This window comes from Capsaspora owczarzaki (assembly GCF_000151315.2).
Source record: "Capsaspora owczarzaki ATCC 30864 unplaced genomic scaffold supercont2.4, whole genome shotgun sequence".
NCBI classification, from domain to species: domain Eukaryota; class Filasterea; order Ministeriida; family Capsasporidae; genus Capsaspora; species Capsaspora owczarzaki.
In genome coordinates this window covers 585,186-609,372 of record NW_011887295.1, presented here as the reverse complement: position 1 = coordinate 609,372, position 24,187 = coordinate 585,186, and the positions used below count along the sequence as shown (strand labels likewise).

At 52.8% G+C, this 24,187-nt stretch overlaps 9 protein-coding genes across 10 annotated transcripts; 3 read left to right on the top strand and 6 right to left on the bottom strand.

Annotated features, from left to right (window-relative positions):
* Positions 1-204: 204 nt before the first annotated feature.
* CAOG_02992 (acyl-CoA thioesterase 11) lies at positions 205-2,091 on the bottom strand. The gene is made up of 3 exons (XM_004363774.2): positions 1,859-2,091; positions 1,107-1,707; positions 205-935 (listed from the first exon to the last, which is right to left on the bottom strand). Exons 1-3 carry the CDS (start codon positions 2,063-2,065, stop codon positions 445-447), a joined length of 1,299 nt encoding a protein of 432 aa, XP_004363831.1. The 5' UTR covers positions 2,066-2,091; the 3' UTR covers positions 205-444.
* Positions 2,092-2,198: 107 nt separating this feature from the next.
* CAOG_02991 (hypothetical protein) lies at positions 2,199-4,055 on the top strand. Its single transcript, XM_004363773.2, has one exon. It carries the CDS (start codon positions 2,292-2,294, stop codon positions 3,996-3,998), a length of 1,707 nt encoding a protein of 568 aa, XP_004363830.1. The 5' UTR covers positions 2,199-2,291; the 3' UTR covers positions 3,999-4,055.
* A 9-nt stretch (positions 4,056-4,064) lies between these two features.
* CAOG_02990 (hypothetical protein) lies at positions 4,065-7,440 on the bottom strand. The gene is made up of 9 exons (XM_004363772.2): positions 7,283-7,440; positions 6,770-7,014; positions 6,596-6,682; positions 6,341-6,509; positions 6,214-6,233; positions 5,379-5,394; positions 5,251-5,289; positions 5,069-5,159; positions 4,065-4,958 (listed from the first exon to the last, which is right to left on the bottom strand). Exons 1-9 carry the CDS (start codon positions 7,423-7,425, stop codon positions 4,236-4,238), a joined length of 1,533 nt encoding a protein of 510 aa, XP_004363829.1. The 5' UTR covers positions 7,426-7,440; the 3' UTR covers positions 4,065-4,235.
* A 134-nt stretch (positions 7,441-7,574) lies between these two features.
* CAOG_02989 (hypothetical protein) lies at positions 7,575-8,227 on the top strand. Its single transcript, XM_004363771.2, has 3 exons — positions 7,575-7,734; positions 7,837-8,069; positions 8,161-8,227. The coding sequence occupies exons 1-3, from the start codon at positions 7,602-7,604 to the stop codon at positions 8,215-8,217; spliced, it is 423 nt and encodes a 140-aa protein (XP_004363828.1). The 5' UTR covers positions 7,575-7,601; the 3' UTR covers positions 8,218-8,227.
* CAOG_02988 lies at positions 8,221-11,738 on the bottom strand. Of its 2 annotated transcripts, XM_004363770.2 has the most exons (15): positions 11,657-11,738; positions 11,233-11,322; positions 10,916-11,113; positions 10,716-10,773; positions 10,571-10,631; positions 10,443-10,503; positions 10,320-10,374; positions 9,995-10,167; positions 9,706-9,896; positions 9,557-9,626; positions 9,312-9,478; positions 9,139-9,224; positions 8,943-9,036; positions 8,700-8,859; positions 8,221-8,575 (listed from the first exon to the last, which is right to left on the bottom strand). In XM_004363770.2, exons 1-15 carry the CDS (start codon positions 11,723-11,725, stop codon positions 8,315-8,317), a joined length of 1,794 nt encoding a protein of 597 aa, XP_004363827.2. In that variant the 5' UTR covers positions 11,726-11,738; the 3' UTR covers positions 8,221-8,314. The 2 variants fall into 2 exon arrangements, with proteins under 2 accessions (XP_004363827.2, XP_011270235.1); XM_011271933.1 differs by lacking the exon at positions 11,657-11,738 and having other exon boundaries at positions 11,233-11,368.
* Positions 11,739-11,909: 171 nt separating this feature from the next.
* CAOG_02987 (dimethylarginine dimethylaminohydrolase 1) lies at positions 11,910-13,120 on the top strand. Its single transcript, XM_004363769.2, has 4 exons — positions 11,910-12,034; positions 12,148-12,252; positions 12,379-12,731; positions 12,839-13,120. Exons 1-4 carry the CDS (start codon positions 11,933-11,935, stop codon positions 13,101-13,103), a joined length of 825 nt encoding a protein of 274 aa, XP_004363826.1. The 5' UTR covers positions 11,910-11,932; the 3' UTR covers positions 13,104-13,120.
* A 63-nt stretch (positions 13,121-13,183) lies between these two features.
* Positions 13,184-17,256, bottom strand: CAOG_02986 (hypothetical protein). The gene has a single exon (XM_004363768.2). The coding sequence runs from the start codon at positions 17,174-17,176 to the stop codon at positions 13,394-13,396; it is 3,783 nt and encodes a 1,260-aa protein (XP_004363825.2). The 5' UTR covers positions 17,177-17,256; the 3' UTR covers positions 13,184-13,393.
* An 855-nt stretch (positions 17,257-18,111) lies between these two features.
* Positions 18,112-18,693, bottom strand: CAOG_08650 (hypothetical protein; the record flags this gene model as incomplete). The annotated part of the gene is made up of 1 exon (XM_011271959.1): positions 18,112-18,693. One exon carries the CDS (start codon positions 18,691-18,693, stop codon positions 18,112-18,114), a length of 582 nt encoding a protein of 193 aa, XP_011270261.1.
* A 1,619-nt stretch (positions 18,694-20,312) lies between these two features.
* CAOG_02985 (hypothetical protein) lies at positions 20,313-24,032 on the bottom strand. Its single transcript, XM_004363767.2, has 13 exons — positions 23,871-24,032; positions 23,644-23,712; positions 23,363-23,430; positions 23,172-23,286; positions 22,953-23,037; positions 22,821-22,838; positions 22,687-22,725; positions 22,447-22,544; positions 22,244-22,329; positions 21,943-22,124; positions 21,585-21,844; positions 21,321-21,464; positions 20,313-20,826 (listed from the first exon to the last, which is right to left on the bottom strand). The coding sequence occupies exons 1-13, from the start codon at positions 24,003-24,005 to the stop codon at positions 20,668-20,670; spliced, it is 1,458 nt and encodes a 485-aa protein (XP_004363824.2). The 5' UTR covers positions 24,006-24,032; the 3' UTR covers positions 20,313-20,667.
* Positions 24,033-24,187: the final 155 nt, after the last annotated feature.

Here is a 24,187-nt window from a genome sequence, read left to right as displayed (position 1 = left end):
CGCAGCAGTGCCCCAGATGCACACAATACACACAACAACTCAATATTTACAGAGAAACAAACACAGAAATGTACATTTTGATCAAACACAACCAAACTCTAAGGACGACGAGTGTCAATCTCGCATCGAAAAACTCCACAAAACGCCAATGACCTCAACATCTCGTCCCCCTCGCATCGACTCCACTTTGACTGAAAGGAAAAACTCAAAACTATATTTCTACAAAGTTGCAAGTAAATACGAGGACGATGGGGACAGCGAGCAGAGTCAAAAACACGAGCAAACTTGACCTGCCGAATGTACCCACAAAAGCCTGTCCCTGAGTTACTGCGGTGCCAGAATCCGCAGCCTTAACTCAGATTGACTTCAATTCACACTGAACAATAAATTAAACACAGGCTGCCAACATGATTAGCAGAAAGCCAACAACAAATCAACCGCTGGCTACTGAACTGGCGCAGCGGAAAGGCCATTGCTGTCGCTACTCCGTCGGCGGACATGCAGTATCTGCTGCTGGATGGACTCGTTGCTGTTTCGACGAAGCTTCTGTCGAGCTCGAAGACGAAGTTCGCGGCGAGCGATAGAGTCGCGTTGCCGCGCCAACTCGGTCTCACTCTCTGGTGTAAACTTGTTGCTGATGCGCAGCGGCACACCGGACTCGTCGACAGTCACAAGAGTCATGAAGGCATCGTTGCAATGCTTAATGTCGCCAGTCAGCGGGTTTTCACCGTAGACTGAAATCAGTACCTCGATGCTCGAAGTGAATGCTGCCGTCACCATCGACGTGATGTAGACAATATCACCGACGCGCGTGGGATTGAGGAAGTGCAAACTATCGACAGAGGCCGACAGCAGGTGCACGTTGCGGCACAGCCGACTGGCGGAGATGTACGCGCAACGCTCAATCCAGGCCATAATATCGCCTCCGAACGTGACTAGAAGATGGGACAAATGGAAGATCCATTGCATCGACGCAAGTTAGAATCCATTCCGATGCATCACGACCCCTTTCCATGAACGAGCAGACAAGCAACCACAAAAAACCCCAAAAACCCCAAAACCCCCAAAACCCCCCAACAAACTCCACAACGCTTTCTTGCTTTTACCTCCGACTGTGTTTGCATTGCCTGGAAGCACGACCTGCGTCATATGCGCAAGAGTCTGCTTGGCATAGCGTCTGGGCACCTGGTCGAGCTCGTTGGCTGGAAGGAGACTCTTGCTGAGTTGGTGCCCGTCGTCAAAGCAGTTCCATTCCAGCGGAATGATCACTTCTCCTCGAGAGCGTCGCTCAAGACGCTGCTGTCGACGAAGCTGAGCATGCGAGTATCGTCTGCTCTCGTCTGCACTCTGTGGAATCACTTGGCGCACTGGCGCCGGCCGGCCTTGCGCATCGATCGAGACAAACGTCAGGTACGCCGAGCAGCAGTACTTGCGTTCTCCCGACCGCATGGACTCTGTCTCGACACGAACGCCAATCTCCATGCTCGTATTAAATGTGCGGTTGACCATCGCGGACAGGATGATGACGTCTCCGACAACGCTCGGCTTGAGGAACTGGACTGAATCGACGCTCGCTGTGACGCACGGTCCGCGCGCGAGCTTTTTGGCGGCAATACCAGCAGTCAGATCAATCCACGACAGAATCTGGCCACCAAAGCAGACTCCGCGAGTATCAGCGTGCGACGGCAGCACAATCTCAGCGACGACCTGCGAGCAGAGTCAACAAACGAACGGGGGGTTAGCCAGCCCTCATCACTCACCCCAAAAAGCAGCCATATGGATATGGAATGAGCGCGCATTCAACCAGAACGCAAACAACCAGAACGCCAACGAGGAGAGAGGAAGGGTGGAAACGCACGACAATCGTGTCCTCGACAGCGAGCGGCTCGAGCGGGGTTGGCGCAGACTGCTGCTGAGCGCCCGCCGCCGCCACTGCAGGCTTATGCTGTGCCTGGCTTGACGACAGTGATCGCGACGGTGACGGTGACGGCGAGGACGAGGATGGCGGGTCCGCTTTGGCGCAAGATGGCAGAATCTGAGCAGCCACCCAGCTCAGCGCCAGCATCTATGAGCAAATCCGAGCGATATTCGTCAACAAAGGAAGAGTGTCTCGAATACAGATGATGCAGTGATGAAACAGCGCCAAAATGCACAATGCCGTACTGTTGCTCAGCAAAGTCTCACCTCAGTCATCAAATGAGTTCTCAACGTTGCTCAGCCAAGTAAACACAAACACTAACAGTACAACAAAAAAAGGCTCAAAAAAAGCCAAGTACTCACCACCCAGCAAAATGAGTGACGAGGGACAAGACCAGCAACAAGCACAAGAACAAGCTGAAGAAGCGGGTGCTCTGACGCTGCCGCACGAGTTGCTTGTGATTGTGCTGAGCCACCTCGCGTCCTTCTCGGATATCATTGCATGCGAGCGTGTGGCGCGTGCCTGGCAGGTTGCTGGCAGGACGGTTCGCGCAGACCGTGCGCGCAGATTCAACGACCGGCTGCTGCGCAAGGGCGGATTGCAGTTGGCACCGCTGCTCCTTGCACCCGAGGCGACGGTTGCCTTTGCAGCTACGACGACTACCACTACGACGACTACCACTACTACTGCATCGAATGGTAATAATTCTGGAAGTACGACCGGAACGGCGACGCTTGCAGACTCGAGTACAAGTCATGCGAGTGCAAATCTGAGAGGCTCACATTGGTGGCAGCGAAACGCAGCGCGACTCCAGCCATGCAGCACGCTATCGATGATTGCCATGCACTCAAACTACGTGTTTGTTCCTGCGCTCAATTCCATTCTCATGGTCGGCGGCAATGTTGCGTTCGAGTCGCGCGACCGCCATTTGGTGGAGCCTGCCAATCCGGCTCCTCACCCGGAAGATCGCTTTGCAGCAATCGCAGCGTACCCGGGTCGAAACTGGGGCAGATGCTACAATACCATACGACTGTGGCAGCTGGACACGGGACAATGTTTTATTCTGAACTGCGCGACGGGCGCGCGGCTGGCGTACGAACGACAGATGCAGCTCTTCCGCGGCCGCTATGTTGTAATGCTGCCGCATCTCCTCAATCACTTGCAATACCAGACAGAGCTGCAGGTCCTCGATCTCGCCACTGTGTCTGTCATTTCGCTGCCGCAAACACTCCTTCCAGCGACCGGTCTGGGTCATCTTGTCCTCGGCTCCCTTCCCATCGCGTATCCCGCATCGTTCACCATTGTCGATGACATGCTGTATGCCGTGGACAATCTCCACCGCACATTCTTCAGCATTGACCTGCGCCGTGCTCTCGAGCGACGGGCGGCTGACTGGGTTGTCACGAGCCACCTGTCCTTCTTTTTGGATCACTTTGCCTCGGCGATGACACCAACTTCCGTAGAACCGAGTGCTGAATCGCCTCCCTTTCACATTGGCGCGTTTGCTTGGCGGTCGGGCGACGAAGCCTTGCACCCCATGGACGCCGCGCTCCTGTGGCTGTCCTTTGCTGGCGACGTTCTGCCTGTTGCGAGCTCGGTACAGGACAACTCTGCGTTCTCTGCGAAATGGATGATGTCGCACCGCGTCGCCTCCAGGGCCGCAATGCGCGCACATGCAATCAACGTCGATGACTGCACCTTGTCGGCGGACGCGGCCTATTCCGTTCCGCAAGAACTGGCCCTGCTTGTCGTGTTGGAACGAACAGAACCCCTGCAACCGCAGGTTGGAGGAGCTGCCACTACTGCGTTCTACCGCTCGCTACATCACGAAACTTGTGTTGTCAGTCCAACGCGCTCCAACCTCTCCCTGATCGCCACGCAACAGTCCACGCATCCCATTGCTTTTGGGACGCGACACGTGCACGAAGCGGGATTGACCAGCTTGAGTGTAGAGTTACCCACGGACATGTCTGAAGCGGATTTCATCGGCCAGATCATGCTGCCCTCGAGCCAGTTGGTGCCATACGCGAACGAAGGCATGCTAATAATAAATCGGCTGGGAGTGTGGTTGCTGAACTAAGTGTAACGTATTGTCGTGTAATACAAAACAAAACAAGAAAAAAAAATTAAACTGAAAAAGCTGTCACTTGCATTTTCCTAAACAACCCAAATAATCAAAACCAACAATGGCTCAGTGAACAGCAGCTACGCGATTTCAACAAACTAAATTTTAATCGGAGCGGCCACACATCGACCCAACGGAACAAAAAAACCCCAACCACGCAAACCACAACACCAAGCACTTCCATTTAACAATTTAACGGCGCGTGTATGTTTGGTTGGAATAGCCGCCTGGTTGCGAGGAGGGAGCCGAGCCGTACCCACTCGTGTACGGAGCAGCACCAGCGCCACCCTGAGCACCATAGCCGCTGCTAGGAGCAGCGCCGGCGCCGTAGCCACTGCCAGACGCAGGGGCAGAGTAGCCGCTCGAGCTGGAGCCGTACGAGCTGCCTGCCTGACCATAGCCGCCATAGCCGGAGCCGTACTGGGACGAGCCCTGGGAGCTGCTACCATAGCCGCTCGAGGGCGCGCCATAGCCACTGGAGGGAGCACCATAGCCGCTTGCGGACGAGCCGTAGCCAGAGCTGCTGCCATAGCCAACAGCAGCGCTGCCATAGCCGGTCGAGCTGCCGTAGCCGCCACCGTAGCTGCCAGAGGAGCTACCGTAGCCAGACCCGTAGCCGCCAGAGCTGTAGCCAGAGCCACCGCCGTAGCTGCGGCTGGGCGGGGGAGCGCCGTAACCGCCACGCGAATCACGGTCGCGGTCGTCGTAGCCACGATCATAGCCGCGGTCGTAGCCGCCGTAGCCGCTGCCATAGCCGCTGGCGGTGCGACTGTCGTAGCCACGGCTGTCGTAGGGACGATCGCGGTCTCGGCGATCAGAGAAAGGAGCACCCGGAGGGCGGTCGGGGCAGCTGGCTGCGACGTGACCAGTCTTCTTGCAGTGGTAGCAAACATTGCAATCCTTGGCAATGTGGCCCTAAAGGTTGGAATGAAACAACCAGAACAAGAACAGACAACACGGGGACAACGGTGGCTAGTACCTCGGAAGGGTTCTTCTTGAAAAGCACGCTCCATGGTCAAACTTACCTCCTGGCCGCACTTGTAGCACGAGCTCAGAGACTGCTCGCCACGAGCAACGCGGGGGCAGTTGGCCGAGAGATGGCCGGGCTGTTGGCAACTGGAACACGAACGAAAAAAAAAAAAAAGAGAAGGGTTAGTTTGTTGGTTCCAAAAAGACAAATCGGCCCAGGTGTGCAAACGAGGCTTACCGATAGCACAGACGTGAATCACCGCCGAAGGGGGCGCGACTATGTCCAAGGACCGCAGAGCAAAATATGGTAAGTATTGGGCGGCAAAGAGCGGCAAGCTCGACAAACAAGTTCAATAGACTACTCACTTCAACCCGTAGGGATCTGCGCCAGCCCAAAAGTCCAAAACGTGGAACAAGCCCAGAGATCAATGATTCACAAGAGTTAGTGCCAAAAGCTAACAATCGAGAGAGATGGAGATGGGCGCGAGATGAAGATCGAGAATGATGGAAAAAGAAGGAAAGCTAAGTGCATCGCAAGAAGCAGCTCGGGACACCCGGAAGCGCCACTCCAGACCGGCTGGGAACGGAACAGAGAAACGGAGAGCGATGGACTGCTGGTCATGCCCAAATCGAACAACAAAACAAGAACAACAAGTGAGCGCAAATTTCAAACACGAATGTGAATCGTTCGCTGCAAATCAAACACTCGCGCGTTGACACAGAGTCACATTACACAACACACACACGAAATACGCACACACACACGCACACACAACCCACCATCCGCGCCTTTCAGCAGCTCAGAACCTGGTCACTCTCGCATCCAAAATCATCAGCCGCCCATGCTCGCCCGTCAGCACTCTCGCGTCTCTGTTCCATCCCAGACAGGCCTGGCGCGTCTCATCCAAATATCACCTGCGCTCTGCACAACCAAAAGAGGCAGAAGGGGGAGGAAAAAGAAAAGGACGAGGAGCGTCGATTTGGTCCTTCAAAGACCAAACCAGATTCACAACCAAACCAAACCAGATTTCACAATAACAAGCAGACATATCGCTGGTGCAGTACGGCTTCCAAAGAGGACAGGCACCAAACCAAAAAAACCAACAACCAAACCTAACCAGCGGAGGATTCGCTCTGCAAACACAAGCACACAACGGCCCAACATCACCCGAGCGACAAGAAGAGTGTGAGATTTACATACCGCGACCGCGCGGGCACTCGCTAATCAAGCCGAGGTGAAGTGAATTAAACGAGGAAATTAGGAGAGTGAGCAAAAACAAAAACAAAAAAAAAAAGGCGTTGAAGTAGCAGACATGGGGTGAACGTACCGAGCAAAGTGGCCAGGCATTTGGCACAGATAGCAGACATTGCTGGGGACACTGTTAGGGCAGCGCATCTTGACGTGGCCCTTGCCCTTGCAAAGGTGGCATTCAACAGCGCCCTCCATATCGATCGAGCCGGAAGGGGAAGGGCAAAAGTCCTGGATGTGACCAAAGCCTATCAAAGCGCGCAAAAATGGATGATGGTGAGAGTTACGGATAGGTAGGCAGTGCGCATTCACGAGAATAGCCCGAACGCCTCACCGCCACACTTGTAGCAGTTCTCCTTCTTGCGAGGACCGTCATCAGCTTCATCCTCCGCCTTGCGCTTGACGCCACCAGCACTGCCATCTGTACGCAATTACAATCACAAACAACGGGGATGTCAGCGTCAGTGACGATCGAGGCTTGGGGAATGACAACAGTGGCACCACGTACCAGAAGCGGCGCCGTTGGACGATGCATCAGCAGTGGTGGTAGTAGCAGTCGCAGGAGCAGCAGCAGCAGCAGTAGTAGTAGTAGCAGCAGCAGCAGCGGCGGCGGCGGCGGCAGCGACAGCGGGAGTCGATTCAGCGCGAACGACAAAGAAGACGGGCTTCCAGGCAGCGCCTTCGGGTGCGTGCAAGGCGCCGTTCTCCAGGCGCACAGTCTTGAAGGTGTCGGGGGCGTCCTCAGGGTGGAATCTACACAAACCAGCGTGTCAAAGCCCAAAGCCAGCAACCATTCAAAAAAAAAAAGAAAAAAAAAAGTAAGATCGCGATTGCTGACAAACCAGCCACCAACGGCACAGCGCCCAAAATGCCGAGTTGGACGAGAGTTGAGTAGAGTGCGTGCTTGCGTTGGCGATGGTGAAAGTGAGGCGATGGCTGGAGGAGGAGTGGGTTGAAGCATTGTGGGGGTTGAAGGAAAACGACGGGAAGACGTTGGAAAGGCAGCAGAGCACACACTGACCGAAGACCAGTGGCACCGGCAAAGCGCTCGGCGAGCTTGGTCAGAAGGAGCGTTCCGTCAGACTCGAGAGCGATGGCGACGGGCTCGGCGGTGGCGTCGGCGGTGGGCGCGTCATCGCGAACGAGCACTGTAGCAGCAGACATTGCGAAAGGGAAAAGGAAAAGAAGGAGTGAATGAAGCGTTGAGTTTTGTATGGAAAATGCATTGCAACGATGGAACAAGCATTCATTGCAGATCAGAGTTCAAATCCGGGTTTCCATTGTACAGTGGAAATAGGAAGCACTCTATCTATCGCAGATCGCAGTCACTTTTCAATCAAATGGAAATCACCGTCGAACACAACACACGAGCTGCGCAGCTCGCAATGCACTCGCTGCCGTGCTCGATCGACCACAATGGCCCGGCAAATATTTCGTCCTACTTTTTGGTCGAGTCAGACACCGCCAGCGGAGGTAAAATAAGGACGGGGGGACTTGATTGGAAGATGGCGGTAAGGACGAAGGTTTTTGGCGGGAAACTTCGGTACTGATCCCGTCGCCCCGTTTTGTGCACAGTGCATGCAGCCAAGTTCCGTGGTCGACAGCTTGCAGGCATCACAGCACAAGTGCCCTCTGGGCTTGTTGGCGCGTTGTTGCGGGAAAGCCGCCCTGCACTGACCGACCAAGAGGCTCGCACGCTGGACGTTGCTGGGCAGTTCCGAGAGTTTACGCTTTGGAACCTGGAGACGCCGCCAACCGCACAAGCCGACATGATGCGTGCATTGCATGCCATCGAAGTAGCAGCCATTGTAAGGGGTGTTATTTTGCTTGTTGGATTTTGGTCGTGGTTGTTGGAGCTGCGTTAGCTCATTCTGCCACCTCGTTTGCTCACATCCTCAGCTCCACGGAAATGACGACGACCCACAACCACCACAGTCTGAAACACCTTCAGCTTGAATACACGAACATTAATCTTTGAATGGAGCACAATTCAGGCACTCCTAGCACACACACACACACACACACAAATCCTAAACATGAAATCCGCGCGTTCTTAGTTTGCCGGCGCGGACGAGGCTGACGCAGAAGAGGCACTCGCACTGTCAGCATCAGTTGCTGAAAATGACTTCCAGAGCTGGCGAGCCAGCTTGGTCAGCACACACGGTCGCACAACGTATTGCAGGTCGAGCGCGCCAAAGTCGATTTCTCGGTGCACAATCCACACCTGCGACCGCGAAAGGAAGGTCGCCTCTTGGTCGTTCGCAAAGACGGTGAATAGATCTGGCTGGCCAGGTCGTGCGCAAGTCTTGAGAATCTAGGATGGAAAGGAAAGAAACGGAAGTTACCAAAAAAAAAAGAAAAAAAAGAAAGAAAAAGGTTTGGCTGCCCAGTCCAGCTCACACCCGCGCCATTCGAAAGTATTGGCAACGGATACGTACCTTGCGCAGTTTGGTACCAAGCAGAATACCGATATCTGCCTGGTTGGCGCTGAGCTGGGGAAGCAGCGAGGCGATCGACTCGTAGAACTTGTCCACATCCATCAGACGCGAAATCGGCACCGATCTCAGCGTGTCTGTGTTGAGAAGGACGGTTGCAAATCTGGATTGCGGTTGTTCGGGGGGGAGCGGGGTGAGACAAACAATGACAGGCCGGAAGCAAGGACAACGAATGCAACCACTTACCCATAGCTTGGAGATGGTCGGAGCATGTACTTGCCCCATCCCATCAATGACAGGAGCGGTTCCAGGGTAATAAGCATGGTTGTCGGGAAGAACTCTGCATTTCATGAAGGAAGGGATTTTTTTTTTTTTTTTTTTGTGTGTCTCGTCAGATGTTGCTCGCGGCGAACGGAGCAGGTCAAACTCAGGTTTTTTTTACCTTCAACCACAATGTCTTTACGAGTGTCTTCCTCGATATTTGTTAACAATTCGCTAATGTCAACAGTTCCTTGAACAGGCGCAGGGCTGCAAAGCAAACACAAACAGATACCCAAAGGAAGCGTGAGCACAATTGGGGTATGGAGACAGATTTCCCAACTCATAAACACTCACTTGAGCGCAACGTTGGCAATAATCTCTCGCGGAGGCCGCTCCATGGAAATGTTTACGACGCGAACCATCGAGCTCTTTTCGCGGAGATTGGCAATAATGTTTGTCAGGACTGGGAAGGGCCGCTCGACGCAGATGTCAATCATGACTTGAATGCCAGTGATTTCTTGCTGCAAATCAGAGCAACAATGAGGTGAGCATTGCTGGGAGAGGAAACCGGTTCCCCGACTCAGTGACACCGAACTGACCTCAAGTTCTTCGAGCGCAGAGTTGATTTCGCCTTCAACTTCCGATTCCATGCCCTTGGGAATGTAATATCTGAACAAACAAGGCAGAAAAACAAAAAAAAGTGAGCAAAAGCAGAGCAAGTCCAATATCATGCCAAATAGTGACTGACTTGATGCAAGGGTAGATGCGTCGATTGAGAAGGCACGAGTCTGGCAGTCGGATGAGCAGCATCAACCGCTCGAAAGAGACATCGAGGAGAAGCGGGGCTGGTTGTGTTGGAGCTGTGCGCTCAACAAACAAGACCTTTTCATTGAGAAGTTCCATGTCTGCAGCCAGCTCGCCCTTGACTTTGAGCACAAACTGGAGCAGGGCAAAGGATTTTTTGAATTCAATAATTGAGTTCAACACTTTTGCCACTTTCCTCGGTTCAATGGATCAATGAGATGTCTACCACGTACCTGACGCGAAGGAGGAAAGCTGGATGTAAGCAAGATAATTTGCTGGCGAAGATCGTCGTCGGAAACAGGTTGCTCTCCATCAAAGACGGACAACTCGATCATGGACGGTAAATTCTTCGACGAAGTGGACAGCTGAATGGCCTTTTTGGCTTGTTGTATGTTTTCAATGTCACCTGGAAGATCAAGGCAACAAAAAAACAAAACAAAAAACAAACAAAAAAACAAAACAACAAAAAAACACAAAAACACACAAACAAACCAGTCAGCGTTTGTTGGTTGTCGGCGATCTTGTCACCATAGTAGTACAACAATCACTTGTTCTTACCAATAAACCCATGCAGGGATTCTGTGGGGCTCCGAGGCAGAGAGTGAATCAAGGCCTGATGAGGTTGGAATGCGAGTCAGAAAAGCCAATCCACACCCTCCATCTCTACCATCCTGTACGCACTCGCTTAAAATGATCGGCATTGGCACTGTACTCGAGGGTAAACGATCCATGGAGTGTGCATCTGTAAAACAAGAGGAGTTAGCAACAGCAAAAAACCCCCCCAACCAATTACCAACTCAGAAGCTCACCCAATCACGAGGTGGACTGTATGGTGGCTTTGCTTGACAACAGCGTTGGTCCAAACAAGCCCTGAAAGAGCCAACATTGCCGATGAGAGGAGAACAACAGCAGTGACAATGTCGAAAGTGCAGAAATTCAGCAACAGCAGCATACCTTTCTTGTCCAGAATGCAGCACTTGGGACAGACAGACATGGTGCGGTAGAGAATCATCTGAGTAGAAAGAGAGAGAGAGCGAGAGAGAGCGAGAGAGAGAGAGAGAGAGCGCGAGAGAGTACACACGCAGATGGAGTGGTTGGAAACAGACCGGAACAACACAAAATGCCAGCAATATGGAAACTGTGCCAAAAAATACCTCATGTGTCATTTGCAGACGATCTCGGAAGCCAACATGGTTGACCACCGTCTCAATGGTAAACAGCGACTTGAGATAGTGCTCAAGAGCGAGCCGGCGATCTTCCGTAAACTTTGCCGATTTGTTCGTTGTCAGACCGAACGATTTCTTTGCCGGGAATGGCAGCAGGTGGGTTTCAGTCGGAAAGGTTGCCCGGATCTAGATGGAGGTGTTGGAATACACACGTGTACATGCAGACGTCCATGAATAAGACCAGTAAATGAGTTTGCTGAAGCAAGAAGCAGTAGCTCAAAGGAGACGGTGAGAGATTGGGTTACCCATTCGTGCAGAGCGAGCAGCTCACTGTATCGGCGCGTGACCGTGTACGAAACCTTGTCCGCTTCATTGACGATCGTGAGCGAGTACAACTATGAACGCGCGCAAGGATGCAGGAGTGAGTCAAAGCGAAGCCAGAGACCGAGACAGAGACCGAGTGAGTGAGCGGCAGAGTGCAATCCATAGAGCAATCCACAAGGCCAGCGCGTCTACTCGGATCTGCAAAGCGATCAGATCCAAGTGTTTCCAAATGTCCTGTGCTTGTGCTTGTGCTTGTGCTTGGGATGGGTTGAGGAGCGGAGGTCCTCTTTGGCGGGTGCTTTTGCTCGGCTGCTTTGCCCCTCACCGTCCCCGCCATATCTCCAATGCACGGCAGCACAGACAGACAGACAGACAGCTAGCCAGACAAGACGAGTCACAACTTGCCATGTACTCTTTGCCATCAGGATTGCGCATGAGGCCAACAGTGGCGACATGGATCATCCATCCGACCATGGTTGAGTTTTTGTATTGGGAAAGTGACTGCTCAGAGAGCGATTTCGCATCACACTACGAATTTTAGGTCAGTATTGCAGCACTATTGCTCTGAGGCTGTGCTTTGTTTTGTTGCACTGAGCAGCGAAAGCAAAACCGCCAACCGTCGAAACCTGTTCTTAGTTCTTCAGTCTCAGTTTTTTTTTTTTTTTTTTTTTGTTACAGAAGATGACAGAGCATTGCGACTTGGCGGTGGTGCGCAGAGTTCCATCCTCGTTCTTTGAGGCATTGCGCATGGACGAACCCGAGCATGCCATTGACGTTGCCAAGGTCTGCTGCTGCTGCTGCTGCTGCTGCTTGTTGAGATCAAAGCGGACGGAACGAGAATTGGCAAACAATACTCAAACTCTTTGCTTTTGTGTTGGCGTCCTGGAAATTCACAGGCAAAGGAACAGCACGATCGTTACGTCCAAACACTCAAGGGCATCCTTCCGACAGTGCTGGAGGTGGCTGCGGACGAGGCATGCCCGGACTGCATGTTCATTGAAGTGAGTGCTGGGATTTGCGTGCGTGCGTTGTCTTTGTCCTTTGTCCTGATATCGAGCGCTCACATGCATTGATCATTGCTATGGCCAACGGGGTGTGTGTGCATGTGTGCTGTTGGTTGGGACCAGGACACGGCGGTTGTCATTGGAGCGACCGCTGTCATTACCCAGCCTGGCGCCCCATCGCGGCGACCAGAGACCAGGCCGGTTCGGGACGTCTTGTCTGGCCTCGGACTGACTATCGTCGACATGTCTGCAGTGAATCCTGATGCTCTGACGGACGGTGGAGATGTTCTATTCACTGGTCGCGAGCTGTTTGTCGGACTCTCAAAGCGAACCAATGCCGCCGGTCTCGAAGTGCTAAAGAGCACGTTTGAGGTTCTCGGCGTCCCAGTGTACGGCGTCTCTGTCATCGAGGGCCTGCATCTCAAGAGCGTTGTCACCTTTGCCGATACCGATGTGCTGGTCGTTGCAAACAATCGGTCAGTCGCCGGCGATTGTCCAAGCCAGAAATTGCCACCAATGTGATGCATGTGTTGTGCTACTTGAGTCTGATCGAGTTGGTGCTCGTTTGACTTTGACTTTGCAGAGCGGGACTGGCTGCATTCGAGACAATCAGGCAGCTTTCGAAATTCACGTACACGGGCATTGTTGTGCCCGAAGCCGCAGCCGCCAACGTTGTGCGAGCTGGTAACACGCTGCTGGTACCCTCTGGCTGCGCTGCGTCCGAGCAATTGCTCTGCGACCGCCTTTCTGCCGCCATCACCATCGTGCGGGTGGAGAACAGCGAGGGTGCCAAAGCCGATGGCGCTCTGACTTGTTGTTCGCTGCTAATCCGCAAGCCTGTGAAATAAACCGCGGTCAGTCCATGGTTCTTGGTTTTTGTTTTTGTTGTACCATGCATCGTGTTTGGAAGAGGTGTTGGTCGAACGTAGTTGAAACAAAAAGTAATCTTTATTACTCGCCTGAAGTTGGGGGGGGGGAATTGAGAGGAAGAGACAACGCTGTATCAAAATACAGCAAGCGACTTTACACAAGAGGGAAACAAAACTAACATTGAACAACGGGGGGGGGGGAAGGCTGAAAAAAAAATACACAAGTATCCAACATCGCATGCGGAATACAGAGAGTGGGATACAGAGAGTTACTGCATGCCAAGTCCACCGAGAATTGAGGCGGCTTCAAGTTCAGACTCGCGCGAAATGTAAAGCGAAGGTGGCGAGTGTGCTTTGCCGCCAGCGTCCGTGGACAAGGCCAAGGTGGGAGGGCAATCAGCAGCTTCGCGGTCGAACGGCTTGGCGAGCCAATGCTCCACTTGATGCTGAGACATGACAAAGGAAGCGTACGTGTCGGCTTCATTGTTGTGCGGCGGGCAAGGTGCCTGCAGCTGGCCCGGCTGGAGGCGCGGGGAATGGTTGTAGTCCATGCGGGGCGACGGTGGCGCGCCGTCGTGCTGCTGCAGAAGCGGCGAGCGAATGGCCGGGCCACCAGAAAGCGCGAGAGCAGCATTGGCGCTGTGGCGGCGACGCGTCGTGTTGAAAAGCGAGATGGGCTGCGCGGGTGGGTGCTGCCAGCTGTCCAGGCGAGGCGAGCATGCAGCGGAAGGCGTCGTTGAATTAGCAATCGACATGGCGCACGCGGACGACGTTTCGTGGATGGAAGACAAGGTCGAGCTGGTGCTCAAGCGGCGGATCTGCTGCTGCTGGTGGAGCTGCTGCTGCTGCTGCTGAACAATCACATCGGATGCCATCATGGGCGAACCTTCGTCCGTCTCCTCGCCTTGCTCGTCCTCGTCTTCCTCTTCGTCCTCGCTGCTGCAGCTTTGGCTGTTGAGGCGGGACTCGCTTCCGATGCTTTCTCGCATCTTGGTAGCATTCTTCTTGAGACCGGTTGGGCGGCCCTTGACAGAGAACGGCTCGCTAATAAGCACACCATTGTACGACCAGGCGAAAAACTCGGTGCGATGGTGTCCCTTGCGGACGCTCGAGGTGCAGGTGCAGCGGAAGCCGAGGTTGTCAACGGCAGGCACAAAGCTGCCATGCTTGAGGCGAGTGCCGCGGAAGGACTTTTGGTTGGAAGGCTTGCCAATGAAGGCAAACTCGCCCGTGCACGAGCCGTCCATTGCCTTGGTGCAGCTGCGGCATCGCGTGACGACCAAGTCGTACTCGTCGTGCATTGCATCCGTTTTCGGCACGGACGTGTTGGTGCGCGCAACAAAGCGAACCGTCCACAGGACGGTGCCTGGATAGATGGTGGCATGGTCTGAACGCTTGCGGCGAAGCGGCGGCGACATGAGCGACTCGACAACCTTCCGGCCAGACACGGCCACAATGCTCAGCTCCAAGCCGTCGGCAAAGGGGAAGGACGGCAGGAAGGACAGCTCGCCAAAGTTGCCAGCAATGACCGACAGCTGGAAGAGTCGAATCGGGGGGTTTGCAGGGGCGATCAGCGACGCAGGGGTCGTTGTGGTGACAGAAGGCGATGCGCTCGAGTGGCGACGCTGTGGGATGATGGGCTGGGGAGCATCCAATGCACCACCGTCTGCAAACACACCAGTCATGGATGCCGCCGAGGACGAGCAGGATCCGATCGCAGACATGGGCGGCGAGAGCTCGCGGTACAAGTGGTAGTTTGGCGGCTTGACTCCTGCAGTCATGGGCAGCGAGCCATCCGACAGGCATCGCATGGCGCTCAATGACGAGCTCAAAGTGTTTTGCGGGATTTCGAGTGGCGGCGGGGGTTGGTGCGAGATGGATCGGCCGAGTGGCATGCGGGCGCCTGGCGCGCTGGACGTAGCAGCAGCAGCAGCATGGTCGTCTGTAGCTGCTGCTGTTGCTTGTGTTGTTGCTTCGACCATGGCAACGACGGGAGCGGCGGCAGGGGCAACAGAAGAAGCGAGGTCGGGATGCTGCTGATTCATCCGTTGGTGTGCGTCCGCTTGGGCTTGGTGGCCGCCATAATTCTGCTGCTGGGCAGTGTGCATGCCAAGTATGGTTGCGGGGGTGACAGTCGCAACAGCAACAGCAGAAGCAGCTGGGTTTGGCGAGGCGGGCGTTGGCGTGCGCGCGCGCGAGCCGTGCCAGCTGAGGGTGTAACCGCCTGAAGGTGTGTCCGATTGCCGCCGATGGCCTGAAAATGAAAATGCGGCCGTGGTTGGGATTTCGCACTCTGCCGGGCCCGGCGCAGCACCGTGGCTCAGGGATGGCTGTGCAGAGGAAGCAGACACAGAGACACCCTGCAAGTGCGCGGAGGAGGAGGGGTGGTGGTGGTGGGGGTGGTGGTGGTGGTGAGAGTTGGGCGCGTAGAGATGATGCGTCAGAGGAGGAGGTGTTGCCAATGCCGTTGTTCCTCCAGCCTCGTTCTGAGACCGCGCAGTACCCGCACCAACACCAGCGCCGTGAACAACAGCACCAACACCCATGCCAGTGATCATTGCGCCGGCGAGGGCGGGGGCGGTTGCGTTGGCGTCGTGCGGTTGCTCGTGCATCACCACAAGTTGATTCCATGGATGGTATGGCTGTTGTTGTTGATGTTGATGTTGTTGCTGTTGTTGTTGTTGCTGCTGCTGCTGCGGTTGTTGATATTGTTGATGGAATTCTTGCAGATAATGTGTTTGGGTTTGGCCAAGCTGTGGGAGAACGTGCTGGATTGGGCGGATAATATTTGCAGGTGTATGACGCATCGCACTTTCACTCACAAACACTTGCTGCTGCTGCTGCTGCTGCTGCTGCTGATACTGGACCCCGTTCGATGATGCAGAAATAGAAGGGGACGCTGAAAATGCCAATGAGCCTGTTGTGGTGGGAGGATGTACGTTGCTGTAGCCGGGTGAGTATTCTGCGGATTGGTGGTTGTTTTGCATGTTGAAACCGCGATTTGCTCCAATGATGTTGGTTGTGCTGCTGCTGCTGCTGCTGCCTGCTGTGGCCACCATCGGGGATGCGTTCGCGTGCATCAACGAGGTGCTCATTGCAGCAGTCGATGAGGACGAGGACGAGGAGGAGGACGAAGGGTCGGTCTGCATGGTCGTTGCTGGCACGGCGCTCAAAGAAGGGGCATTTTGGTGCGAGTGCTGATGGGCCACATGCAAAGCAGGCGCTTGCTGCTGCTGCTGCTGCTGTTGTTGAGGGTGGACGGCATAGGAGAAGGAGGACATCACTGATGAAGACGAGGACGAAGAGGAAGAAGAAGAGGAAGATGAGGAGGAGGAGGAGGAGGAAGCGGACGACGCGGGTGTGGAGGAAGAAGCAGCGAAAAAAGGCGAAGCGAGCGCGTGAAAATGGACCACGCCCGAGCCCACCGCAACAGGCTGAGCAGCGGCACCGTGGCCGCCATAGCCCATCCCAGACACGCTGCTGCTTGTCGTGCTGCCACTCACGCCCGTCGTGGTGGCGTGGGGGTGCTGGTACGACGCCTGCTGCTGCTGATGCTGCTGCTGCTGCTGGTGGGAGAAGGGTGTTAAAGTCGACGCGCTTTGATATTGCGCACTCATCTGCGGCTGCTGCATCTGCACAAAGGCCATCTGCTGCTGCTGCTGCTGCTGCAAGTGCTGCTGGGAAATTGCCATTGTCGTCGGTGGCATCGACGCGCCAGACGACGGGTAGAGTGTGGGGGAGGACACCGCTGTTTGAACCGAGGTTGTTGCTGGGAACGAAGGAAACGGCGCGCGCACCTCGCTCGTGGCTGCTCCTGCATACAACAGAGTCATTCCTTGCGGTGGTTGCTGCTGTAGTAGGGGATGAAGCTGCTGTTGTTGTTGCTGTTGGTGCTGTTGGTGCTGCTGTTGCTGTTGCTGCTGCTGCAGGTGATGCTGGTGATGGACATGCAGCTGTTGAGGAGTCAGGTAAAACCCAGAGGTCTGCTGAGGCTGGTACGAGTGCATCATCTCAAAGTGCAGCTGTTGCTGGTGTTGTTGCTGCTGTAGCATCTCACAAAAAGAGGAGTCTAAGAAAATGGTGTTGCACTACAAAGTGTAGCGAACCAGAGGGACGGGAGACAAGAAAAAAAAAATTAACGAAAAAAAAAAGAAAAAAAAAAAGAAAAAAAAAAAGGAAAAAAAAAAAAAAAGGAAAAACAGGGATAAAAAAAATCCTGCTTGGCCAAGATTATCGACTAAAATGACGGTTGTTGCCGAGTTGCGAGCCGTAAATCCGTCGCTGGAGTGTTGGGTGACTATCGTTGCGTGGTTGCGCGTGAAACACGAAAAATGACGTGCCGCTCTTCTGTCGTGTGGGCAGAAAAAGAGAAAAAGGGGGAAAAAAAAAGAAAGGAAAAAAAAAGAAAGGAAAAAAAAAAAAAAAAAAGAAGACTAAAGTGGTTTAACACCTGAGATCACGAATCAAAAGATTGAATGGAGATAAAAAAAAAAAAATCAACGGCAATCCGATCGATTAGTCGAGGGATAGAGTACACAAAAGGGCGCGAGCCAACGATAATCACGAAATGAAATGAAAACGATAGAAAAAAAAATGACAACCACGGTGAAAACCGCCGAGTACGATGATGATCATGACCATGCATTGCAATGCGATAAACGAGCGATGGTAGGCGCGAGCGAGGACGGGGCAAAGACCGAGATCGGGAAGAAAACAAAAAACACAAAAAACAACAAAAAAACAAAAAATCAACAAACCAATAACACACGCACAACACAAAGTGAGAATTCAGAGACAAACGGTATGCAGGACTAATGACGGACGAAAACAACATTGAAAAGCAGGAGAAGAACAAGCAGCTACAATGCGATTTGGTCGAGCGGAGGGAAGGAGTGTGTGAATCACCCGAGCAAGCAGAAGTATCACACACAAAAAAAAAACTCGACAAGAAAAAAAAAAGTCGTCAAGGTGTAATCAAAAAACAGGTTTATCCAAAGAACACAATAAACAAAAGGCCGGGGATATGGAGAGCGAACACGAGAAGGAGCCAAGTGCGAAAAATCAGGAAGAGGGGGTGGGTGGGACCAGAAAGGGAAAAATCGACCACAGGAAACAGCATAAGACACAAACCGAAACCACAAAAAAACACACAAAAACACACAAAAACAAGGCGAGTCAGAGCGGGAACAAGCACAGAAAGAAAAGAAAAAAAAAAAAAAGAAGAAAAAGGCACTTTTCGAATTCGATTCTGTGTGGTTTTGTATTTTTTGAATTTGTTTTTGTATGTTTTGTTTTTTGAACAATTGTTGTTATTGGTTGCTTCGATGAGCGTGTTGTTGGCAAACTGCACGCGCGGGTTTTCATTCGGCCGATTTTCGAAAAAAGTGAGCCAAAAAATTATCCCGCAGTCCATTCGGCGAAATGCGCTTCTCCGCTTGCTGGCCACTCTGCTCCTTTGCCCGACAACGTGCATCACCTCCCAAAGCAACATGAACGTCATTGCAAAATAGCGGCGAAAGTCGAAAAAAATCAGGGGCAAAACAACAAAACGAAACGAAAACATCGGCATGCAGCCAATAACTCAAGTCAACAAAAGCCAAATAGCAACAGCTCGCAAAACGTCAAAGAATCCGCATAAGCTGTCAACCAGATGTGTCGATTGTCTGTGCCGTGTTCGTGGCATGCCCACAAAATTGGGTACGCGTGCGATGGAATGAATGGAAAGGGCATGGGGTTTGTCACCGCTCAGCATCCATAAAATCATGGCGGTAATCAATCGCTGCTGCTCTCATTCAAAATCTTGCCAACCTTCACCACTCAACGCGCTAATTGAGCTTGTAAACATGTTCAAAAAGGCAATTGAGCAATTGAGACGGGTGGTGGTGGTGGTGGTGGTGGTGGGTTTTGGAGCACAGCCAGAAAAAGCAAAAAGCAAAAACAAAACACAAAAGAGAAAAAGTCGTCGTTCTGAACATCATCAACACTATTCGTTGGTATGAGCGGGAGTGCTGGGGTGAGGCATCATCACCACTGCTACACTGTCCCAAACTGCAAACCTCTCACCTCTCCGACCATTCCATTCTTTTTGTTGGAACCACGATTTGCCGTGTCGCCGCGCCGTTTTAAGACGGCCCGGCCCGCCACATGCCTCCTCCACCCCCCGCTTTGACTCTGAGCGTGATCGCCGATGCTTTCGCGCATGTTTTTGGTGTTTGCGAGAAAGAGAGGGGCTGGGAGATCGATCGGGCGTTGGTCGTGTGGGCGCGATTTGCAGCAAAAGTAAACAAAAACATCATGCGGCAAACATGAAACACGGGCTGTTGTTGCTGCCGCTGCGTCTTGGGGTCTCAACCGGCTGGAAATCCGACAGCAGGATGTGACACCCAGAAATTGCTATGCAGCAACATCCATTACCACCACCGCCGCCGCCATCCCCTTCACCAGACACTTCTTGGCCCCAAGCAACGCTGCTGCAGAGACATGTGTCGTTTTGCACCAACCGTAATCAAGTCTCCGTGCCCCAGTTTTTGTTTCGTGTTCTCAACTGCCTCGCCGACCCGCCCCGGACATGGACGCAGAGGGGTGTGCGACATACTCAGCGGTTTGTGCCTCAGGCAAGAACGCAGCAGGTTTCAGGGTGCAGAAAGCACATCCTGATCCGATAAAAAGGGGCAAACGTACCAAGGCGAGGAAAGAAAAAAAAAAAAAAAAAAAAAAAAAGGAAAAAAAGGAAAACTGACCAGAGTCCAAGTGCGAACCCGGCAGAGAGCAGGTTTGCCGCTCCTTTTACAAACGGCAGTCTGGCGTTGCAAATAGCCGACACACACACAAAAAAGAGAAGCAATCGCACAAAACAAAAAGGTGAACGCTCGCTCGAATCGCAGCGGCAAAAGCCGACGGGCGATGCGCTCGATGCGGGAGTCAGCCCGAACACGTTCAATCGCAAATTAGGAGAAATAGAAACCGCATGGCAAAAAGCGCGAGCTGCTCGCCCAAACCCCCTCAAACAGCACTTGTGGCGTTCCGACGGAGCGACAACGTACAATATTCCCCCACAGGGCGGCATCGCGCGAACGACGGTGACGGACGGGAGTGAGAACGCAATGCTAATTTGTTGCTTCTGATTGTTGATTTGATTTGCTGCCAATCCCCGTCCCCGTGATTGTTTATCACAGCAATAATAACATAATGAAACCCAACCTCGCGCGGTTTCGACTGTTCGTGTATTACATAGGGCGTGTTCGACGGGCCACAGCGATCATGCGGATTTTGCGCAACGAGAACGCAACGACAGCAAACATACTCGCCAAGCAGCAAGCGGGACAGCGACAAACACGAGCACACCGGTAGCAAGCAACTGCGCAAGAGGAGAGAGTGAAAAAAAAAGTGAAACAGAAGGGGAAAAAGGGAATAAAGGGAATGATAAAGAAAGGAAATAACAAAAAGAAAAAAAAATGAAAAAAAAAATCCGAAACGCAAATAAAACAAAAAAAGGAAAAAAGAAAAAAAGAAGAAAAAAGAAAGACGGAAATCGGAAGACTCATCACGCATCCAGGTTCTGGACGAGGAGCAACGCGTTAGGGACGAGCTTCTCCTGAGCTAGTGTCGTCGAGAGGTCGGTGATGGTGCGCACGGGGTGTCGCACAACGAGGTTGTAGTTTGTGAGGCCCGTGTTTTGGGTGTCGACAAAGTCGTGCACCAGCTGCTCGAAACAAACAAAAGAGCCATGGAAAAGCGCAAGCAGAGTTAGAGTTGTCAAAGGACAAAGGACAAGACGGAAGTGAAAAAATGGTGTGAAGTCAGGGAGGAACAACCCCAGACTCGTTTGTTTGAATCGTGTTGGTCGTCCGTTCACCCAAAAGACATGTTGCTGTTGTTGTAGTTGTTGGGCTGTGAGAGAGGAGACATGTTGTTGGGTTGCGAGGGAGGTACAACGTCGAATAACAAACGCAAAAGTGTCGCGTTTCTTCCAATGGCACATGTCACGGAGTTTCCACCGTCCCATCACGCAACAAGTCCACCAATGACCAATTGCCAACCAATCCCCCACACCGAGCAGGTTCCAATGGGAGCAAAGGTCGAAAAAACACAACAAAAAAAAAACATAAAAGGCAAACCCAGCGTCTCGATGCAACACTTGTCCCCCGAACAACAAAGAATTGCATTCGCCAACCCATTTCACAGTACTGCACTCACCTGAAGAGTGTCGTCAACATAAAAGCGACGCTCCAAGCGACTGCCTGTGGGTAATTGAAGCACAATGCGCGTCGTGCCAGGGGTGTTTGGCGCGGGCTCGGCTGCGAGCACTCGCTTCTTGTCTTCGCGAGCGCGTTCACGAGCCTAGACGCATCCAACAAACGGGAATGACAGACGACAACAAGCGCGAACACACAGACATAGATAAGAATCACGACCAAGAACGAGGCATTTTTTTTTGGTCAAAAACGAGTTTTCTCCTACCACAATCGCCTCCTCTTCGGCGCGAGCCTGCTGGGCCTCTGCTTCTTCTTGGGCACGCAGACGCTCCTGCTCAGCTTGTCGACGACGCGCCTTCTCCTGGTCTGCAGCAAGCGACTGCTGGTAGGCCGCGTCTTGTTCGTCCCGCAAGAGCTGCGATTGCGCCCGCTCCTGTCGCTCGTTGCGGGCGACGATAAGCTCGGCGCCGTGGGCATCGATGGCGGTCTGAAGTTGGGTGATAACGGTCTCAGTCGGCAAAACGCCTGCCAAAAACACCCCAAAACGATCGGAGAGTGTGTTCGTTAGTGCTCAAGCTCACAACGAATTTGGTGGAGCCAGTTATTCAGTTTGAGCAGTGTACCTTCGATACGGTGAACGAGGACCATTTGGCCGTGAAGGGGAACAACAACTCCGAGGAATGGGTAGTTCACAGTTCGAAGGAGCGTGGCAACATCGAACGCTTCTGCCGTGCGAACGGAGCCCGCCCAAAAGACAAAGTTTTCGTTGACAAAGTCCGTAAACGCAGTCGACGTCAGCACCCCACTGTCGGATAAACAAACAAATGAGAGAATTCAGTCAAACACACACACACCAGCAAAACCAATCAATACACAGATTCAGGACATCGAAATTGCGAGCAAAGGAGAGGTTGCATCTCGTACCGACAAAAGTTCTCGGTCAAGTAGTGGGATGGGGAATGCAGATAAACTAGCAAAAACTTGAGCTCTCGCTTGCTGTGGTTGGAAGCCTTGATGAATCAATTGTACCGAAGAAATGCCAAGTAAGCGAAGGCTCGCGTCACCCCATTCCAGCCACGAGCAGTTTCAAACCACAAAAAGGAGAAAAACTCAAAAGGGGAGCTCACTTCGCGATAACTGCCTTGGAAAAAGCCGGGATGAGAGCGGCCAAACCGTTCGTCGATTTCGCGTTCCAATGCCGTCACATCTGCAAGCGGATCGACGACTGTTGTTTCCAGAGTTAGTTGTAAGGAGCAGTAATTCAGTCAAAGAAGGGAGGCGACCACAAGTTGAGTAATGCTCAGCAACACGACGAGGAGAAAGGCAAACAAAAAAAAACAAACAAACGATCCCAAATAAAAACCAACCTGGACTGGTGAGCCCAACCATTGACGGGATCCAGCTCGCTGTGGAATGAGCAACAAGGAGAGAAAAAAAAGTGAGAGAAATCAAAGCTGGAATGGCAAGCACAAACGGGGTGAACAATGGTAGCGAAACTCACGAATCGGAATCCAGCTCGCTATCCACAGTGAATTGGGAGGGGTTTACAGAAGAGATGGATCAATACGAGTCAGCACACCGCTCAGACAACAGTGTCTATCACATCACTCAGCTCTCAGTCTGAACTCCTTACTCAATGTAGAAACGACCGTCCAACAGTAATCGTAAATTGTTGCCAGTGGTCCAACCCGAAGCCAGCCAGCTCGCCCTGCATCCGCCTGCTCAAACCAAAGTCCCAGATCCACACCACACGGACAAAGAAAACAAACCCCATGAAAACGCGACCAAGTGCCACACATCGGTGAGTCAAACAGAAACCCTTGCGCGTCAGACATGTCATGTTGTTACACACCGGAGCTTCTGCAACTTGATGGTTTGCTAGTGTTCGTGCAAATGCAGGTTCTGCCGCGCGGGGTGTCCTTCGGCTTGGCTGATAGTTTGGCTGTACGCCCAAATCCTCCGCAAATCTGTCGTAGAATGCATCAAGCACAACAGTGAGCTTGCGCAAGTTCCGGGCATGGGTTCCTCAGCTACCAAACATACCGAGCACTACCACGAGTCTGATGACGATCGCCTTCATCTTGCATGCTCAGCGCAGTGACAATTGCCGTCTGTGCAGGCGCAACAGCCAGTAGTGAAAAAAGAGTTGAGCACCACTTCAACTACTCGCTTGTTCCCGCGTTCTCGCATAAGCACACAGGCCACCACCACAAGCATGTTGTGTCGTTGACCAAGCTTGCATTCGCAGGAATGGACACCTTGCATCGAGCGAAACGAAACGCCCAATGCAAAAGGCGACAAAAACACAGCCAAGTTGACTGTACCTGCAAGTTCCAATCGTGCGCCTCGAGCAGGAAGCGGCACTGGTCGGTGCTCTCCATGTTTGTAATGGACTATCGCAGTGAGGATTGCGGCGTGGCGGTGGTGGTCGTAGTGGAGGTAGTGGTCAAGTCAAGTCCAGTCCAGTCAGTCAAGAACAACGTCAGCACTCTCTCTCTCTCTCGACTCTGGTCTCTCTCTCTATCTCTCTCGACTCGTGGTCAAGGCGTACCTGCAGCTGTGCAATCAGTTGCGAGCGATCTTCGTCCGTGCCGGGCGCTGAAGATCCAGCTGCCGAAGACGACGATGCAGCAGCAGCATCAGCAGAAGCAGAAGAAGATGACGAGGAGGCCTCTGTGGTATCCATTGGGGGGAACTCTCTCAGAAAAAGCGACGAAAAGCAAAGACTGAACGAATGAGTTAAAAAAAGTGAGATTATGAGAGGTACTTTCATATGTGGACAGCATAAACGATTGCATCTGCATTTGACTTGGTCACTGAGATTTGACCGCTTTCTGCTGCTATTCACACAGGGCAGTGTTGGACTTG

Excerpts from the sequence above, each read along its gene's own strand:
- CAOG_02989 (XM_004363771.2), top strand. The coding sequence starts at position 7,602 with ATGGAAATCACCGTCGAACACAACACACGAGCTGCGCAGCTCGCAATG. Across the intron at positions 7,735-7,836 it reads GTCAGACACCGCCAGCGGAG|TGCATGCAGCCAAGTTCCGT; the intron begins GTAAAATAAGGA and ends TTTTGTGCACAG. Across the intron at positions 8,070-8,160 it reads CCATCGAAGTAGCAGCCATT|CTCCACGGAAATGACGACGA; the intron begins GTAAGGGGTGTT and ends TCACATCCTCAG.
- CAOG_02990 (XM_004363772.2), bottom strand. The coding sequence starts at position 7,425 with ATGTCTGCTGCTACAGTGCTCGTTCGCGATGACGCGCCCACCGCCGAC. Across the intron at positions 6,683-6,769 it reads GTCCAACGGCGCCGCTTCTG|ATGGCAGTGCTGGTGGCGTC; the intron begins GTACGTGGTGCC and ends AATTGCGTACAG. Across the intron at positions 5,160-5,250 it reads GATTCACGTCTGTGCTATCG|TTGCCAACAGCCCGGCCATC; the intron begins GTAAGCCTCGTT and ends TTCGTGTTCCAG.
- CAOG_02985 (XM_004363767.2), bottom strand. The coding sequence starts at position 24,005 with ATGGATACCACAGAGGCCTCCTCGTCATCTTCTTCTGCTTCTGCTGAT. Across the intron at positions 23,431-23,643 it reads CGCACGATTGGAACTTGCAG|ACGGCAATTGTCACTGCGCT; the intron begins GTACAGTCAACT and ends GCGCCTGCACAG. Across the intron at positions 22,330-22,446 it reads TCCAAGGCAGTTATCGCGAA|GCTTCCAACCACAGCAAGCG; the intron begins GTGAGCTCCCCT and ends TGATTCATCAAG.
- CAOG_02988 (XM_004363770.2), bottom strand. The coding sequence starts at position 11,725 with ATGGTCGGATGGATGATCCATGTCGCCACTGTTGGCCTCATGCGCAAT. Across the intron at positions 10,504-10,570 it reads ACAGTCCACCTCGTGATTGG|ATGCACACTCCATGGATCGT; the intron begins GTGAGCTTCTGA and ends CTTGTTTTACAG. Across the intron at positions 9,225-9,311 it reads ATTGCCAACGTTGCGCTCAA|CCCTGCGCCTGTTCAAGGAA; the intron begins GTGAGTGTTTAT and ends TTTGCTTTGCAG.
- CAOG_02987 (XM_004363769.2), top strand. The coding sequence starts at position 11,933 with ATGACAGAGCATTGCGACTTGGCGGTGGTGCGCAGAGTTCCATCCTCG. Across the intron at positions 12,035-12,147 it reads ATGCCATTGACGTTGCCAAG|GCAAAGGAACAGCACGATCG; the intron begins GTCTGCTGCTGC and ends GGAAATTCACAG. Across the intron at positions 12,732-12,838 it reads CTGGTCGTTGCAAACAATCG|AGCGGGACTGGCTGCATTCG; the intron begins GTCAGTCGCCGG and ends TTGACTTTGCAG.
- CAOG_02991 (XM_004363773.2), top strand. The coding sequence starts at position 2,292 with ATGAGTGACGAGGGACAAGACCAGCAACAAGCACAAGAACAAGCTGAA.
- CAOG_02986 (XM_004363768.2), bottom strand. The coding sequence starts at position 17,176 with ATGCTACAGCAGCAACAACACCAGCAACAGCTGCACTTTGAGATGATG.
- CAOG_02992 (XM_004363774.2), bottom strand. The coding sequence starts at position 2,065 with ATGCTGGCGCTGAGCTGGGTGGCTGCTCAGATTCTGCCATCTTGCGCC. Across the intron at positions 1,708-1,858 it reads CTGTCGAGGACACGATTGTC|GTCGTCGCTGAGATTGTGCT; the intron begins GTGCGTTTCCAC and ends CTCTGCTCGCAG. Across the intron at positions 936-1,106 it reads CAATGCAAACACAGTCGGAG|TCACGTTCGGAGGCGATATT; the intron begins GTAAAAGCAAGA and ends CCCATCTTCTAG.